We start from the raw sequence: 19392 nt of genomic DNA, 5'->3' as shown, positions 1-19392 counted from the left end.
AGAGGGAACACAAGCAGGGGGAGTGGGAGAGGGAGAAGCAGGCTTCCCGCTGAGCAGGGAGCCCGATGTGGGACTCGATCCCAGGACCCTGGGATCATGACCTGAGCCGAAGGCAGACGCTTAACAACTGAGCCACCCAGGTGCCCCACAAAACTCATTATTTTCTAGTTGTATCACTAAATAGTATTCACTATGCTCTTGAGGTTATTTACATCTTCATTTCTGTTTGATGGAAATACCATCTAACGGTGCATTACTGTACCTTTCTTCCCAATTCAGTGAGGTCACATTCACAGGTTGAAATCAGCTATGGTGGAAGTATTTACATCCTGGAAATAAGCAAATCTTACAAATTAGGGCTTGATTTACTCTTTAATTGTCCTAGGGGCCAGCAATTTTTTTTTTTTTTTCCTGCGCAGGCTAGATAGTAAATGCTTCCGACTTTGCGGACCAAATGGAGTCTCTGTTGCAAATTCCTATTGTTGTTGTTGTTTTAATAGAATACTTTAAAAATGTAAAAAATATTCTTAGCTCAGACTGTACAAAATCAGGCCACCGGCTAGATTTGGCTCAAGGGCCACAGTTTGCTCTGCTCTGGTTGAGACATAAGAAAGTGAAGGAGAAAAGTGTTAATAATGCAGGTGAAACTTTAAAGTTTGTTGTGTCTGAAACTTTTTCATTGTTAACAGAACAAAAAATTGACGAAATAGAGGGTGTTCTTCCATAATTCAGAAACTATTGTTACTTAGCAAAGAACTTGCCCATGTCATTGACAAAGAGGTGACATACATAATTATTGCTTTACTTTCCTCTTATTCCTTAATGTAAACAAAAATATCAGCCAACATTCATGTCAAATGTCATATTTAATGACAATAAATTTATTAGGGAAACAGCAGTTTGGGAAACAACTCCATCTGTCAAATCATGATTGAATTGTAATCATAGTTGGCTATGGATCCGAGTTCAGAAAAATCACTGAAAGTATTCTATGGGAATCAATTACCTATATGGAAATTACAATAAAGAATATTGTGTATTTTATTTTTTTAACTGTGTGCTACACATTCTTTTTATCAGTAATATTTATAATAGATTTATGTACATATATTCATATACACAATTTTTTCCAGAATGCTATTTGACATTTTTCACATGCCACTGGTTATGAGGATCCTATTAAGAAATTCCTATCTTATCCCAATACAATAAGAATGTAATGTATGGTGATTAACATAATAAAAAAAAAGAAAAATAAATAAAAAATTTCTTCTGAACAATTGGTATATATGGACTGGTCTGTATGCAACTGGTCTGTATGCAACTGGCTTTCTAATATTAGATCAAAACCACCTCCAGTAAGCTCAGTAGAGTGTTTATGGCATAATATTTTTTTCTGAATTAGCCTCATTCTTGACTTCTTTTTATTTTCCTCTGTTTTGCCCAACATAACTTATTTTGCTATGTTCTTGTAGGTCTCCTTATTTTATTTTTCTGAATAAAGTAAGGCATAAAAATAAGTAAGTAAATTTTTTTCCAGACCTGTTCCTATGTTGATGAAGTTAAGGGTAATTTGGGTTGGCCTATTTATTTTCAATGAACAAAGAGCAATTTAAAATGGAAGGGAAGGTATAAGGGAAGCAGGATAGAATTTCAAATTACACAAGATCTTTTTCTGATAGATTGTCTAGATTAAGCTAAATGAATTTTGCTGAAACAAAGGAGGAAGCAACAGAGGAAGAAGTGGCCAAATTAGATAGAGTGCTGTAAACTGATCTATTGATTAGAAGAAAGGAACTTACATCTTTTTTTTTTTTTTTTAATTGTAGTGTTGAAAAGAGCCTTAAAGGTCATCTGTCTAATCTATTGCTCTGATGCTTGAATCTCCTTCAGGGTATCCCTCCATGTAGCCATCCTGTCTATGTTGGAGTATCTCAAACAACAGGAAACTCAGGCCTCCTATGCCACTCTGCCTGCTAGCAAGCTTTTCCTCATATTAAGCCATAGTTTTTCTTCCAGAGAATTTCCATCCATTGGTCCCAGTCCCCTTTCTCTGCAATAACATGAAACAAATTCACAGGCTCTTTCACATGACCTCCTGACAGCCTTTCAAATAAAGGCAGCTTTAAATTCTTCCCAACTATCCGCCGAATATCTAGTTCTCACCTGTTCTGTCTCTGTGCTTTCTCCTGAGACTATCACCCAACACATTTCCTAAAGCCTGTACCCTCTTTTAACAAAACCGGTAGATGGACAGTTCTGCGGTATTTCATTGTAACAGTCTCTTCGTGGCACAATGGTTCAGAATGCTGGCTCAGGAGCAAGATCTGGATTATACCCCTTTCATTCACTGTCTGATCTTGCACAATTTCTGAATCCTGAAACTTGACTACCCTCATCTGTAAGTGGTGATTAAAACAGTACCCACCCTGCAGAGTTGTTATGAGAATTAGATGAGTTTGTATATAAAATGCTTGAATGCGGGCACCTGGGTGGCTCAGTTGGTTAAGCGTCTGCCTTCGGCTCAGGTCATGATTCCAGGGTCCTGGGATCGAGTCCCACGTGGGGCTTCTTGGTCAGCGGGGAGCCTACTTCTCTGCCCCTCCCCTGGCTTGTGCACTCTCACTCTCTCTCAAATAAATAAAATTTTAAAAAATTTAAAAATAATAATAAAATGCTTGATTGCTTACTCTGTGCCAGCTACTCTCTTAAGTCCTTACCTTCACTACCTTGTTTAAACCTTTTGATAACCTCATGACATGGGCTACTCTTTTCATCCTAATTTTAGAGATGTGAAAATAAGCGTGTTGGACAAGATCTTTTATTTGGTCGTCTAGGTATACTTTTATCCCTTCACTACACAGTGCTACGCACCAGGAGAGAGACTAATGTGGACAACATCTGACTTCCCACTGGGTGGGACGCTGGTTGACACTGGCAGGAGATCAGAAGACTGAGGAGAGTGAGCTATTTATTATCCTATGCAATTGTTTCCTCAGTCAAAGATCATACTCTTCTTAATGCAGTCACCTTCACACACCTCTGTTCACTGTTCTCCCACTTTTTTTTCATATGCTAGACATGATAGAAGGGTGCTGTTACTATCCTCAGAGTTCTGTTCTACCCTTTGTGGTTTTCCTACATCCTGTCCACAGCTTTGAATATAGCATCTTCATTAAACTTTCTTCAAAAATGCCCAGTTTGCGGGGTGCCTGGTTGGCTCAGTCAGTGGAGCATGAACTCTTCATCTCGGGGGTTCGAGCCCCACGTTGGGTGTAAAGATTACTTAAAAATAAAATCTTTAAAAAAAAAATGCCCAATTTGAGATGTCATCTGTTTCCTACCACTTCCCTGTGTGATAGACTGAGACACAGAGAGGTTGGTAGCTGGCCTGAGAACCGACAGCAGGGCCAGCGTAAACACCCAGGCAGTCAGCCTGAGGAGCAGGCTGCCGTGACCAAGCGGTACCGCCTCCTGCCAGGGAGTGAGTGAGCAGTGCCTGTTTGCTCTCCTGCTTACCTGTGCTACGCACGGTGCAGGCCAGGGGTGGTCACGGGGTTACTGACATCCGTAGGAAGTAGGAAGGCACAACAGAAGAATTCATTTTGTTAAAATTTATTATGGTGTTTGGAAACACCTTTACACAGATCTATCCAGAACTCTGGTGAAAGATGATCATTTTAAGTTTGTTTTTTGTTTATTTTTTGAAACGACATCTGGTGAGTTTACCACAATTGGCACTGAAATGCCTGCAGCTGGAATACATCACAAAGGCTCTTTTTCTGTTCCTTTCACTAGATCTGGGCATGTAATAATGATGTTCTAAGAACTGTGGGCTACTACATCCACGGTCCAAAGTGTTTATATTTAAACAAGTGACCAGCAGCGCCTGGGTGACTCAGTCGTTAAGCGTCTGCCTTCGGCTCAGGTCATGATCCCAGGGTCCTGGGATCGAGTCCCACATCAGGCTCCCTGCTCTGCGGGAAGCCTGCTTCTCCCTCTCCTACTCCCCCTGCTGTGTTCCCTCTCTCGCTGTGTCTCTCTCTGTCAAATAAATAAATAAAATCTAAAAAAAAAAAATAAGCAAGTGACCAGATCATAAAATCTCCTAAGGGCATTGCATTCCAAGGTAGGCAAGCATTTGGCACTAAAATACTATTTGTGGAAAAAATGAAATACACAGTTTTTGATTTTTGTGGGAAAGGTGAAATATAAATCACTTATTTGAAATTACTACTAATAAATAAGTCTTAGAATCTCTTTATTGTTATTCTCATGCTTAAGCTCTTAGAAGTCCTCTATAGTGGGTTATGTTTTTGTCTCCCTAGGAAAATTAAATTGTGACATATGTTATAAGGCTTTGGGGGTTATCTAGTTCCTTTCAGATCATTAGTGCATGCTAGAGCAAGGTAAAAAGCTGGGGAAATTTAGGCTATCCCTTGGCATTAAACAAGTTGTATCCAGATATCTGGCTGAAGTTTTCACATTTCGAGGCACCCCTGTGGCTCAGTCAGTTGTCTGCTTTCAGCTCAGGTCATGATCTCGGGGTCCTGGGATAGAGCTCTGCATCGGGCTCCCTGCTCAACAAGGAGTCTGCTTCTCCCTCTCCCTCGGCTCTTCCCCCCTGCTTGTGCTCTCTCTCTCTCAAATAAATACATAAAATCTTAAAAAAAATAAAATAAAAATTTCACGTTTCAGCTGTTTCTATTATTGGCATCCAAAAGAAAAAAAATGCAAAGTTAAAGACATGAGTTTATACCTTCTTCTGAGGTGCCCTGGAAATTTTACCATAGGTCTTATACCTGATAGCTCCCACAGATATAACAAAAGTTCTTATTTGAATTGGTTTTACTAGAATATCTTTACGTCGGAAGACAGAAAACCCCAAATGAATAAAACTATATGACAAGTCTATATTAGGAAAAATTCAATCAGCTGAATATGTTTTACTACTTACTGTTGGACTTTTTTTGTCAGAATAAAAGAAAAGTGTAGTTCCTCTCAACTCTGTCCAATAATGTTTATACTCCTGTGGAAAAAAAATTATAAGCATCATTTCATTGGTATATATTCACCTATTTTCCTATTAATATTTTTCTTTGTAACTTTCTTAATTGCTGTTTGATATAACGTTCTTCTTTATCCTGAGATAAATCACCTAATTTTATGGCTTAATTTTACATTTAACTCTTGATTAAATCCTTTACAAATTTATTTTAGCATAAGGTGTGAGGTAAGGATGTGATTTGATTTGTGTTTAAATAGATCATTTTTCAAAACTTTCCCCATTGATTTAAGACACTTGACTTTTTATGTAGGTTTCAGTGGAAGTTTGCACCTGTAAAAGGGGTCATTTAAAGGGGCAGGATAGGACAAGCATTAAATATCTACATTCCAGAACAGTTGAAAGGATTGAATGGATTGATAAATGTAAAGCACTTAGCAGAGTACATGGCTCATAGTTTGAGTTCTATAAATAGTATATGCTTATATAAATAAAAGCAATGTGAACAGTTCATAATCATAAAAATAATTTAACATGATCAAAACTAAACTTTGAAGTCCAAATTTCATTCATGTGGTGAATATTTCATTATTGCTACATTCATATTATTATGGGTTCTATAGAAATACAACTTTTTAAGTTTAAAAAATTTAAAGTCTCATTTCACTCAAGTGAAAATTTACTTAAATAAGGGTAATTTACATTTTATATGAAGACTGGCTGTATTACGAAAGAATGGCAAGGGGATTTCGAGAATAAAATCCTTCCACATCTTAAGACTTAACCTTCATACGCAGCTCTTTCCAAAAGTATGTTTTTAAAAATTCCAGTTTCATAGACATGTTGATCATTCCTTCCTTTAGGGTTTAATAAGCTCAGTTTTTATAACACGTTGGATTATCTTGATTTATATTGAGGATTAATATAAGGGAATTACATGAAATTTTTTTCATTTGCTTATAAAATGTGAAGATACTTTTATATATTATGGTATTTTGGGTCTCTTTAATACTGACATATCATTTATCCTTTTTTTTTACCAGAAAATGTTTGTCACCTCTTCAGAATTTATATACGTCTTTTCTCAAATAATGGGAACTCTACAGCCCATCTTGTTTTTATTTGCCTTGGCTCCCCGGAAGCTCAAGATTAAATTCGTTTTGAATTAAAACAACCATCTTTCTCATGTTCTTAGTAGAACTACTTTCTCCCTTTCTCTTCATGCCTGATAAGGTGCTATTTTAGTTAGCTTTTACTGTGTAACACGCCGCCCTAAAACTTAGCAGACTAAAATAGGAAACATTTTCTATTTCCCATCATGCTGATGCTGGTGATGATTCTTTGGGCATACTTCCCTGTGGCAGGTCTAGGGTAGCCTCACTCACTTGCCTGGGGTCTTAGCTGGGAATGCAGAACTGAGAGTGATACAATCAGAAACATATTTGGTCTTTTTCCCCAGTTCCTGGCATAGAGATCCTAAAACTCGGAATTTCCTGAGGGACAGGAGTGTTTTTATTATTCACAATGAGCCCCTTTACATAATACCTGAGTTTATACTAATGAGGTGACTTCGGATGGGACCCCTGGTAGCTTCAGGCTAGGTCTGGTGGCCAGAAGAACAACTGATTAATGGGTTGGAATTTTCAGCCCCACCCACCAAACTCTAGGCAAAAAGGGGGGTGGGATGGGAGATTTAAGTTTCATAAAAACTCTTGAACAACGTGATTTGATGAGATTCCTAATTGGTGACCATATCCACATCCTGGGAGGGTAGTGCGGCCCGACTCAATAGAGACAGAAGCATGAGTGCTTGGGACCCTTCCAGACCTTGCCCTAAGTACCTCTTCATCTGCCTGTTCTTTTGTATCCCTTACCAGTAAATATAAGTAAAGTGTCTTCCTGAGTGCTATGGGCCATTCTAGTAAATTATCAAATCTTAGGAAGGGGTCATGGGAATTCTTTTTTTTTCCCTTAAGATTTATTTATTTATTTTATATAGAGAGAGAGCCAGCAGGGGGAGGGGCACAGGAAGAGGGAAAGACAGAATCCCAAGCAGACTCCCCGCCAAGCATGGAGCCCAACTCAGGGCTCCATCTCACAACCCTGAGGTCATGACCAGAGCCAAAATCAAGAGCTGGACATTTAACTGACTGAGCCATTCAGGTGCCCCAGCAACTCTTGATTTATAGTGAATTGATCAGAAGTATGGGAGGCCTGGAACTTAAAATTGGTGACTGAAGTGGAGGGCAGCCCTGTGGGACTGAGCCCTTAATTAAGCCATGGGGTCTGCACTATGTCTGGATAGGTAGTGTCAGAATTGAGCTGAATTGTTGAACACCTACTTGGTGTCCAGAGAATCAGAGAGGTGATTGTTGGTGTTGGAAAATCCCCCACTGAGACAACTGGAGTCTCACTCCATAGGGTCTTGTCTCCAGTCAGGTAACCTAGACTTGTTCACATGCTAGCGGAAGGATTCCCAGGAACAAGAGAGGGCAAGATCCAATGTGTGAGTACTTTCTAATGTGCTTTTGTCACGTTCACCAAAGCATGGCCCAGCCCAGATTTCGAGGGGTAGATAAATAAATGCAATCTCTTGATGGAAGAGCAGAAAAGTCACATTTCAAGGGAAGATGAATACAATGAGGCTTGAACAAATTGGTAGTATTACTGTAGTGATCTACCTTAGGGACAGAGCTGGAACGTGGCACAGGTTTCTTTATCCAGGACCTGTGGTCTTTCCACAACATCCTACCTCCTAATTTACAGTTGGCTATAATGTAATGTATGGAACCTGCTGATGCCTCCTGAGCCAAGAACAAATTAACAAAGACCAATTCTAAGGGGCATAGGATTGAAGGATCAGCCAATAGATGGCCCCCAAAGGAGCAATTATGAAACTGGGCAAATAAATTCTTCCTCTTATCTGAAATCCAGATACCCAGTATTTACCTGACACATCTCAGAGTCAAGCAGTTTAATAAGACCAGAAAACAAACCTTGCCTTCAGCCCCATCAGAAATCTTTTATTTCCCTCTTTTCATATACAAAGTGTTTGTTGTTGGCATTGCGGTAGCGGTTTGCCTGGTTTTTCTGCTGCCTTCTTATGCCCTCTGATCTACCCTGCACAGTGCAAGAGAGTGAATTATCTCCTCTGCAGACAGTAGGACTGTCCCAGGTTGGAGACAATATGCTCAACTTAACCCCTTTCTGTCCTCCCTCTGCTCAGCCTACTGGGAGGGAGTGGGCGATCTTCTCTGGTCCTGCCATGTGGCAAAGGGCCTCCAGGAGGGGCAGCATTATGGCTCTTAAACTGAGTCAGTGAGTGACTCAAGGTAGCTCAAGCCTACCTAAATCTGGGGTAAAGTGTTAGCATTGTTTTGGCCATATCTAAACCACATATCGATAGATTTTATTGATGATAAAAGTACCTAACTGATCTTTGTGGGATTCCTCTGTCTTAATTTTTAGTTGGCTTCATACTTGGGAGACAAAAAAAAAAAAAAAAAAATGCCCACAAATGGATATAAAAATCTACAGAGCAGGGGAAGTGGGAATAACTGCTAATGGGGTTCCTTTTTAGTATGATGAAAATGTTCTAGAACTAGATTGTGGTAATGTTGTGCAACTTTGTGAATGTATTAAAAGTCCTGAATTATAAAGGTGATGATGATAGTGACGACTATGTCTCCTATATGAGGGTGCACTGTTAACGGACCAAGAATAGAGGTAGGCACCAGCCTCCTGCTCTTGCTTCTTAGAGTTGTTTAAGGATTAAATGGAATAATGCTGTATATAAAGTACATAGGACCTGGGATTTAGCAAGTGTTCCATAAATGTTAGCCACTTAAAAAAAAAAAAAAAAAAAAGCATTGTCTCATCACTCACATTATTAACAGGTACTTTGCATTTTAAATTATCCATATATTTTTTGCACAATGGTGATTTTATGTGTGTATGTGACAGTGGTGGCATCTAAAAATCTCCAAAATAGATCTTTTTCAATGGGATTATATATGAGAAGGGGAGGATATTTTGTGAGCCAGGATAATGAAACCCATTGCCATTCACAAATAGTATGAAAGTGTGCTTTCATATTGTCTTAAATAGAGAAATAGAAAACTACATTGAGAAATTCGGCTTGAGAAGTTGCTAATATATATACTGTCTCTATGATCAATCAGATGTTCTGTAAAACCCATAAGAGCATCTAGTTACTCTGTTGAAAAATACTTGAATTTTCTCAGGTTTGACTTTCTTTTCTTTTTTTTTTTTAAAGAATTTATTTATTTATTTGACAGAGAGAGAGCACAAGCAGGGGGAGCGGCAGGCAGCGGGAGAGGGAGAAGCAGGCTCCCCACTGAACAAGGAGCCCGATGTGGGACTCGATCCCAGGACCCTGGGATCATGATCTGAGCCGAAGGCAGATGCTTAACCGACTGAGCCACCCAGGCGCCCCAATTATCAGGTTTGACTTTTTTTTTTTAAGATTTTATTTATTTATTTGACAGAGAGAGACACAGCGAGAGAGGGAACACAAGCAGGAGGAGTGGGAGAGGGAGAAGCAGGCTCCCCACTGAGCAAGGAGCCCCATGTGGGACTCAATCCCAGAACCCCGGGATCATGACCCGAGCCGAAGGCAGACACCCAAGGACTGAGCCACCCAGGCGCCCCAGGTTTGACTTTCTTTCTTTCTTTTTTTTTTTTTAAAGATTTTATTTATTTTATTTTGACAGAGAGAGAGAGAGCACAAGTAGGCAGAGTGGCAGGCAGAGGGAGAGGGAGAAGCAGACTCCCCTCTAAGCAGCTAGCCAGACATGGGCCTCCATCCCAGGACCCTGGGATCACGACCCAAGTTGAAGGCAGACTCTCAACCGACTGAGCCACCCAGGCGCCCCTTGACTTTCGATTAATAATAAAACAATTCAAATTTGAGGAGGGAAGCTTTTTTTTAAATCATATTTCTTTTTAATGCTTTCACATTCTGCTCTAGTGATAAGCCTCTGCAATGCAAGGAGCAAGTCAAAGCTACACTGTAGTTTGGAACTAGGTTGGGGGTGAGGGAGAGTGGGAGAGCTCAGAATGCAGGCACTTTAATTGGAGAACCTAATCACAGGTTGTGTAGTTTTCTGGAATATGGCATCTAAGACTCAAGTTCAAACTGGAGATTCTCTGATTCTCAGAGGAAAAGAAAGCATGAGAAAACCCTGAAGTCAAAGTGTACCACTCTGTTCATCTTCTTAATTAGCCTCATGAGTATTAACCTGCCATAAGACAGAAAAACTAAAATCACTAATAGCCAAAGTTTATTGAGTTTTTTCTGTATACAGACAGACATCCATCTGTGCTTCTAAGAAAAATTACTGAGGCGTTCAGTCATGAGAGAGAGTAGAATTAATCAGGGAAAAATAAGAATTTTACTGTTTGGGGTGCCTGGGTGGCTCAGTCAGTTAAGCATCCACTCTTGGTTTCGGCTCAAGTCGTGATCTCAGGGTGGTGGGATTGAGCCCTGTGTAGGGCTCTGTCCTCAGCGCAGAGTCTGCTTGTCCCTCTCCCTTCCCCTCTGCTCATCTCCCAGCTCTAAATAAAATCTTTTTAAAAAAAGAGTTTTACTGGGAAACAAACATACAGATTCATGGAAAGGATTAAAGAAGGTTTGTTAAGTGGGGGAAGAAGTAAGAACAAAGGCACTGAGTTGATAGTAAAGGCAGCCTGGAGGAAAAGAAAGATTACAAATAGCGGTAGGTCCTGTGAACTCCAACCACAGCTACAAACCTAAGAACAGATCAAACTTGTATTCAGAATGCAGAGATCACAGTCTTGATTTAGTTTCTGATAAGCTCTTATGAGCATACCAGTACAATCTGAGGCATCTATAAATATCAATCTCAGTAATCAACACCTTGGTATATATTTATGTCTATAGAGATATGTAAATATTTTTAAAAATTAATTTTGAAGAACACATTTTTGAATGAAATACATTTAGCACAAAGTTTTTTTTTTTATTTTTTAGCAATCATTAGTGTTGAATTTCTGAAGAAAAGGAACTGAAATGGGATTTTGAATTTATCGCTAGCTTCATAATTATTATCTGACCTTGCATTTAGAGTTTAAGGTCACTATCTCATTTTTATTCAACTAAACAGATGTTTTTGAAAGTCTACTGAGCTACTATTGAGCTCAATATGATAAAGAATCTAGTGATTAGACATCCCCAACCTTTGGAAGCCCACAATCAAATGGAATTAGTTTAGTTTGAGAGGCATCATGATGCCAAATGCTTTTCAATAAAATCCAAGCTAGCCTCCTTAATGGATGAGGAACCTTGAACATAACCTTTGTGTCACAGCTCATTCACCTGTGAAGTAAATAAAATAATTTCTACACAGAAGAGTTACTGTGAGAATCAGAGCAACAGGACATTAAGAGCCTAGTATGGTATCTATCTTATGTCCATATCTCAAAAAAATATACCCATTATTATATAGTCCATTTGATCATCACAACAACCCATTCAGTTATACAAGAGAGTAATTATCTATCTTACAAAAGAGGAAACAGATTAAAAGATTTAAGGGAATTGCCCAGCTTCCATAGTTGGACTGATATTTATATCTCCTGGCTCTCCAGCACTCTTTTCTTTTTGATGTAACTAGTAAAAATGGATTACATGCAAAATCCAATTATGCTCCTCTCTATCCCCTGTCCCCAATAAAAAGTTGTGATTCTTTTTCCTGTGAGCAAGTCAAGTACCTTTGCTCAAGGAAGGATGTTGTATAGTGGTCTCCAAAGTGGGGCACATAAACTCCAAAAGTGTGCAAGATAATCCCACTGGGAAGAAACTTTTAGGATATCTAATTATATTTCATTTATCTTTCTTAATAACTTTTCTGTATATATGAAATATTTTTTTGAAGTATTAGTACAGGAGTACAATACATAATTTCTAAATAAATTAATATTCTTATATTAGAGATCTGTGCTCAAAAATGTTTTCTTGAAAGGAGTGCGTTGTTTAAAACATTTGGAGGTTACCAGCATAGAGAACTATGTTTAAGGGCACAACTGAGATAGCCCTAAATTTTTTCTCAATGAATTAGTGGCAATTAGAGGACTAGTCAGAGAAATGTTATTTTGATACTATTATGATGACCACATTCTTATGTTCAGGCTAATAAGAAGACATATTATACACATCGTCCTTAATTTTAGCATATCACAAATTGAAGAAACTATGAGCTTTCTCTTTTTAAACAGTTCCAGAAAAATGAGAATTTTCCCCATTTGCAAGAATTTTCCCCATTTTCATTGGTTTCCTGCCGTGGCATGCTCTTATTATCATCTTCCTGATCAATCCAAAATTCTAGTATTGTGGCTTAAGTAAGTCTTCCTTCATTATCTTTCCCATGAAGATTATGTATTTTTAATGGGTTCTTGACCTGGTATCCATGGACTTTCTGGAATTGTATTTAAAATAGTATATGTTGGCACCTTTTCCTAGGGGCAAAATTCTTTAAATTCTTAAAAGTGCCCCTGTCACAAAACAGCTAAGAAACACCTCTAAATGTGTGATCTCCTTACAGACTAGGTTACTCCTCAGTTATATTTTCTCTAGCTTAAATGTTTTGAATTCCTTCAGCAAAGACCCCACTTAATGTTCTGCAGAACATCCCAACTTCCTCTAGCCCATTTTCTTTAAAGATAATCTTTTATTACCCCTGACTCACCCTCACTTTCAAAGGTTCCCTGGCACTTTGCTGCTGCTTGCCTAGAAATCCCTCTATTTTCCTTAGCTTTTTCTCCCAGCTTTCATTTTCTAGCACTCTAGCCCTGTGGCTCTCCTTTGAGCCATATTAACAGTTGACCCTTGAACAATGCGGGGGGGTTAGGGGTGCTGACCCTCCTGCACAGTTGAAAATTGCATATCACTTTTGACTCCAGAAAAATTTAACTACTAATAGCCTGCTGTTGACCAGAGGCCTTGCCAGTAACATGAACAGTCATTTAACACATACTTTATATGTTATATGTATTATATACTGTATCCTTATAGTAAAGTAAGCTAGAGAGAAGAAAATGGTATTGAGAAAATCATCAGGAAGAAAAAGTACATATACAACACTGTACTGTATTTATTAAAAAAAAATCCAAATGTAAGTGGGCCCACACAGTTCAAACTTATGCTGTTTAAGGATCAACTGTACTTATGGACTTAAAACTGATTTTAGTATATTAATAAGAACATGATAAATAATGAAATGGAAGGAGAATGAATCTAATCTTTAGTGTAAACCAGGTATTTTATATGTTATCTCTTTAATCCTTGAAACCACCCTGTAAATCGACATTATTGTTGTCCTCTTGCTCTCTTCTCCTTGACATACAAGTAAAAGATACGTTGCTATGAATTCAAGTGGAAACACAAGCTAATTTTATCAGAAATATTTATACCTATAGTTTATTCTTTCCATTTCAAAGCATGCTTTCTAAGAAAAGGTAGAGTAGCAATCAGGTGAGGGAGTCATCCCTCCTTACTATAAACTAAGCCTCTTGCAGGTAGGGTCTTCATGTTATGTTTATATTCTCTAGAAGTCCATATGATGCTTGGTGCATCGGAGACACACAATAAACATTGCTTGAATGAATAAATTAATTGAGCACCTGTTGTGTCCCAGGCATAGTACCTTGGGTAGCAAGTCATATTTTTTCCATTTTATAGTTTGAGAAAATTGAATCTCAAGGAGATAGGATAACTTGTACAGATCACAAGCTGTTTAAGTGGCAAAACCATTAGGTAAAGACATATTTTACTGACTCTCTAAAATCCTTGTTCTTTCTGTTAACCGTACCAATGGAATGCCTTCTTTAAATATCAGAAGCAGTTATTATAAATACTTTGATAGCTATTTAAAGGATAACCAAATTTAAATTACAAATCAGAAATTTTGTTTTCCCAATTCCAGTTTCCTGGCAAAGTGTAACTATGTGGATAACCTGTTGTAACAAGATAGAATTCCCTTTAAAAGCATAAAGGAGGAACGAAAAATATTCTAATGTAGCTGCCAAATTTACTAATACATGTTTAACACCCATAACAGAAGGTAAGCTACCATGTCTTTGCAAAAAAAAACCAGAATGTGGTATTACAGATATTTTCACATACACAATTTTTCTGTTAATAAATCTTCAGAAAATATATCCTGTTATCATTATTAAACATTTCTTGTGACATTTCTTGAAACAATTTTTTTCTACTTTGTTAGTATTAAAATTTCATAAAATTTGACCTAACTTATTTCCTTTTTCATTAATAACAGGCACTTTCATGTTTATTTCTCTCATTAATTTCAAATTCTCCGTAATTGGTATTTTAAAAACACTGATTTTAACTAATTATAAGTTTTCATTTTTACATATAAAAAAATACAAAATGGGCGCCTGGGTGGCTCAGTCGTTAAGCGTCTGCCTTCGGCTTGGGTCATGGTCCCGGGGTCCCGGGATCAAGTCCCACATCGGGCTCCCTGCTCGGCGGGAAGCCTGCTTCTCCCTCTCCCACTCCCCCTGCTTGTGTTCCTGCTCTCGCTATCTCTCTCTCTGTCAAATAAATAAAATCTTAAAAAAAAAAATAGGAAATGCTTTTTGCATTTTCTTAGAGTGGATGTATTTATGTAGCTTTGTGTATATATTACCCACACTGCACTTACATATTAGCTTTTCAAGTCACTATGTTAATGTTTTTAGAATATATAACTATGCATAATGCTAAACAGTATCAATTTTATCATTTTCATAATATTTTACAAAAGTTTACTATTAAAACATAATTTTATCATTATTTGTAAACTTCAAATAAATGAGAGTAGGAGCAAAATGCTTAATTTCAGTCATACTATGTTATCTTAATGATACATGTCATCGTGGAAGCATACTAGTAAATTGCAGAAAAAATATAGGAAACATTTTATCTTCTAAGCGGAAATCTTCTGTAATGTTTAAATAAATTCTTTGGAAGTGTAGCTTATTAAATTTTCTTACATTACTAACTTAACATTAGAATGTTATATATAATACAGATATATATACGTGTATGTGTTTAAGCCATACGTTGTCTTTAAATTGTGCAAAATTGGCATATTTCTGAGCTCAAGGAAGAGGGTTTTGTTTTTTTTTTAAGATTTAATTTATTTATTTGACAGGGACACAGCTAGAGAGGGAACAGAAGCAGGGGGGGTGGGAGAGGGAGAAGCAGGCTTCCCGATGCGGAGCTCGATCCCAGGAACCTGGGATCATAACCTGAGCAGAAGGCAGACGCTTAATGACCGAGCCACCCAGGCGCCCCAAGGAAGAGGGTTTAATAGCAACAGAAACAAGGAGGCCCTTGTCACATCACATCAAATCACCATGAAATTACTTTTATGTTAAGACAGAAACTGCTGGTTTAACATTATCATCTATGGACTTACCTGGTATTCTGACCTCTTGACTAACAAAAACCCTTCAAAGTACAAAGGTAGAGCAGTAATCTTTAACCTTTCTTGGAAGATCCTGCGAGGGGCTGGTTTTGGGGGCTTCTTAGCCATCATACCCTCTCGGTGTGTGGTTTGATTTCAACTATATCCAGGCTCAAACAAAATGAGATCTCCTTTGTGTGAGAGGAAAAAGCAACTGTTCAAAGAGGAAGTCCCAACTCGATATTTAACCACCAACAGTACACACACACACACACACACACACGCGCGCGCGCGCGCGCGCACACACACACACACACACACACACACACACACACCACTTTTTTTTCCTTTACTTTTTGTGAGGTGAGAAAGAACAGGCATAGACCAAATTTGAAAGGGCAATCTCTGGGTAAATTTAGAATTACTTAGGATTACAGTAGCAAAATAAACAGAAGATTAACATCACCAGGGGATGAAAGGAACCAATGTGGTGATTATGGACTTTGGAGGAGTCATCAAGGTCACATTTGTTTTCTTCTACCTTTTTTTATTTATTGCTTTCCATTTTCATGCCTAGAAGACATGACTTGAATTAACTCCACTTCATTAAAAATCACTTCACAGGATAATTTTATTAGTACTATTTGTGTTGTAAATCTTTTAGGACTGAGGTTTGTTTACATTTTTTTAAAAACTGGAGTTCCTTATCCCATGCCCATTTTGATGGTCCACTAACTACAAACCATAGTTATGGGAACATGGGATTTTTTACTTTTTTGTCAATAAGAATTTTTGAGTTTGTGGGTTACCAGTCGATGTTTGGCAAAATCTGTCTGACAGAGAAAGCTATAATATTTAAAATTTTTGTTCTTGTATGCTTTCTGAGTTGTGGATCACTGATGCTATGATGCATGGATGGGGGTCTCTACAGTTATCTAGTGAAATTTAGAGGGCTACACTGGGGCCAAAATGCATTCAGTAGCTGCATGTGGAAAAGGTTCCATGAGAGACTGGATTTGGCCCAGCATTGTGCAAGGAATGATGGGAGAAGGGAACCATGGAAGGAATACTGGTATGTTTCGCAGGGATCCTGAGAAGTTCCACCATTTCTTATTTCACCCTCTGTATTTAAGATTTATTCTAGATTTAGTATAGCCCAGGCCTGAGCATTGTCCCCAGTTAGAGCAGTTGATTCTTAGAAATCAAAATAAGGCAGGAATCTCCAGTTTGTTCCTCCTTTCCTAGTGGAGACATTACATGGTTTTCTCCACCACTAGGGGTTCCATTGAATATGCGCAGCCAAAGTGTCTACAAAGTGAGGTATAACAATACAGACCAATTATCAGTAAACTAGAGGAGAGTGTTTAATGCATCACCAAAATGAAAATGGTTTGAAACAGATATTGGGAGTTGAAGATTCAAAATTACTCCTTTGCTTTTATATTATCTCAAGACCTGCTTCCTATTATTACTCAAACCTTCTAAGATAAACCTTCAATATAAGTTGAGCTTATTTTTTTGAGACAAAACCATGCTAATTTTTAGTTTCAATGTAATAGGAAAATGAATTGAATGACAAAGGAAAACCTCCTGATTTGATAAATGACCTCATCCACCTTCTTGGCAGCTGGTAGCTGGTGTAACAGGGAGGAAAGGAAAGAAGGGATAAGGACTGAGAATGGAAAGAAAAAGGGAAGCGAGGCAGGATGCTGATAGCTAGCAGTAGTTGGAATATGAGAAAAGCAGTCACTGGCTTTATGGCCAGAGAGTTTCATGGGAGAAAAGAATGCTTCTAGAAAAATGTAAACGTAGCAATATTTCTGAGAAATAATCATCTAGTTAATTATGTCTCTCTTACCTTTAAAAAAATAAGCAAAATTAAAGAAAAGCCAGTTTATCAGCCTAAGATGCTTTGGTTTGCTGATTTGCAAGTCACATTAATAGTTAATATACCAATGTTCAAATTATGTCTTCCGAAAAAAATAACTCCAAGACTGCAAAAATCCTGCTGAAACATGATTAGCCAGTTAGATCTGTCCATAGTTTCCAACTGCATCATTACAATGGAAATGCTCTTAGAGATATCTCAGATTTTAGGTGGTGAATAATGGATTTGTAAGTAAGGAATCATAGTAGAAAAAGTGTTTGGGTGTAGAGAGAAAAGCCAATTTTGTTTTTACCGGCTCAGAGACCTTGAACAAACCATTTAACTTATCTGGGCTCACAGCTTCTTCCCTTCTTGTCTCCAGAGCAGCAATACGTTTCTCAGTTGTCTACTTTTCACACTTTTTCTTCTCTGACTCATTTAAAATACAGTCTAATCAAGTCACTCCCCTGCTTAAAACACTTTGATGGATTCTCACTACTACACACTCACTAAGTCCAATTATTATAGCCATCATCAGTATCTGTACCACAGGAGTTTGTTATACATCAGGTACATGGCTAATACAATTCAACAACTTTGAATGGAATATAAGATTAACTCATATAACACCAAAATCTCAGTGCTCTTTTGAGTCCTTTATGTTATAATGCAATTCAAATGAATGAATGCACATTTTTACAACAGTTAAGGCTCTCTAAAGTACTTTATTATCCACTTACCAGAATTGATTCAATCAATAAGTCTGTATAGGAGCCCCCAAACCCTCTCCTGTACTTCCAAATTTCTGACCTTTGTTTTACTTAATGTTTATTGATGCTTTTTGCCATTTTCATCACAATTCATTGCAGTAAATTTTGAAGATGTTTGAATTGAATACATTTACATTTACGATCCATAACTGAAGAATACATCTTTAATTTTAATGACTATGTGGAATACTTTGTGCCATGGTGAGTCATTATTATTAAAAAAATATTTCTACTAGGTCTTTTGGGACTGAAAAAAAAAGGCGAGGAATCACTGTTGTAGAAGTGATATTAGTAGCTCTGTCAGAGTGGTTTAATTTGCTAACACAATTTTTAGTACAAAGAGTTGCATCTAGGTTATAAGAGTTTTTCTAGTTATATGTTCTCACTATTTATGCAGTGTAGGGTGTAATTTATATGACTGAGAAATATTTCTTGGATGTCACATAGATACAGGACACATACTAGTTTCTAAATGACGTAAGTCATAGTATAACGGTAGCTTTAATAAAAACTCAAAACTCCAGATAGGTTGATAGTTTGGGGGGAAAGAGCAATAATGAATTTGGTTTTAACCACATCAAGCTCAATATATAGAAATGTTCGGTCTACATTTTTCTTCCTTTTCACTTCATTTAAGATCCACTACTGCTGTTTTATGGGATAAGGTAGATCGGTGCTCAATATCCATTCCAGCCCCTTCCAGTGTGCCGTTCTTAACTGCAGAGGCTGAAAAGCTAAAAATGACATATCCAGACTTTTCTGCAGCTGGAGCTGGGATGCATTCCATATTAGCAAGGAAGAACAGAGTCAGAATTTATTCTTAATTTGGCTTTTTTTTTTTTTCTAGAGGGAAGCATGGTCGGGAGACATCTCATTTTTCTGTGGCAATACTATCAGAAGTCCCAGTATTCAATCCCTGGTTTCATGGTGGTGATAGCCAAAGCATGGAACATCAGTTTTCTGATACCTATAATGACAGGTATGGTGTGTTTCTGGAGCCAGAAGCAGTAAGGAGGCTTCCTGCTCGTGGAGACTTCTTATTTGTCGTGTCTTCCTAGACATGGCAGTTTTGTAACTGCAGTGACTTCCTGATTAAGCAGTATCACTATGGTTCTGGAGACTCCCGCATCAGCATCAGCTTCCCAAGTCTTCAATTTGCAGCAGCTGGCTTTTGGTGGTTCACTTCCGTAGTGTGTCTTTGGGAATCATTCCTGAAAGCCCCAAATACATTATTTCTCCATCCCTCCCCAACAATTATGTAAACCAATAAATGCCTATTAGTAGTTCCCCTTTTTGGCC

General features: G+C 37.8%; 1 protein-coding gene across 1 annotated transcript in view; it reads right to left on the bottom strand.

The window, feature by feature from the left end:
• The window catches only part of STAP1 (signal transducing adaptor family member 1), a 30490-nt gene extending 14814 nt beyond the window's left edge, over positions 1-15676 (bottom strand). Inside the window, exons 1-2 of the mRNA XM_032399425.1 lie at positions 15469-15676; positions 4958-5029 (exon numbers count right to left, since the gene is read on the bottom strand). Coding sequence (XP_032255316.1) covers positions 4958-5029; positions 15469-15588 — 192 coding nt within the window. The 5' untranslated portion in view covers positions 15589-15676. The remainder of the gene's footprint in view (positions 1-4957; positions 5030-15468) is intronic.
• Between the last annotated feature and the right edge of the window lie 3716 nt (positions 15677-19392).

This window comes from Phoca vitulina, unplaced genomic scaffold (assembly GCF_004348235.1).
Source record: "Phoca vitulina isolate PV1807 unplaced genomic scaffold, GSC_HSeal_1.0 scaffold3, whole genome shotgun sequence".
Classification (NCBI taxonomy): domain Eukaryota; kingdom Metazoa; phylum Chordata; class Mammalia; order Carnivora; family Phocidae; genus Phoca; species Phoca vitulina.
Note: the sequence above shows the minus strand (reverse complement) of the source record. Positions and strands in the feature narration are given on the sequence as shown.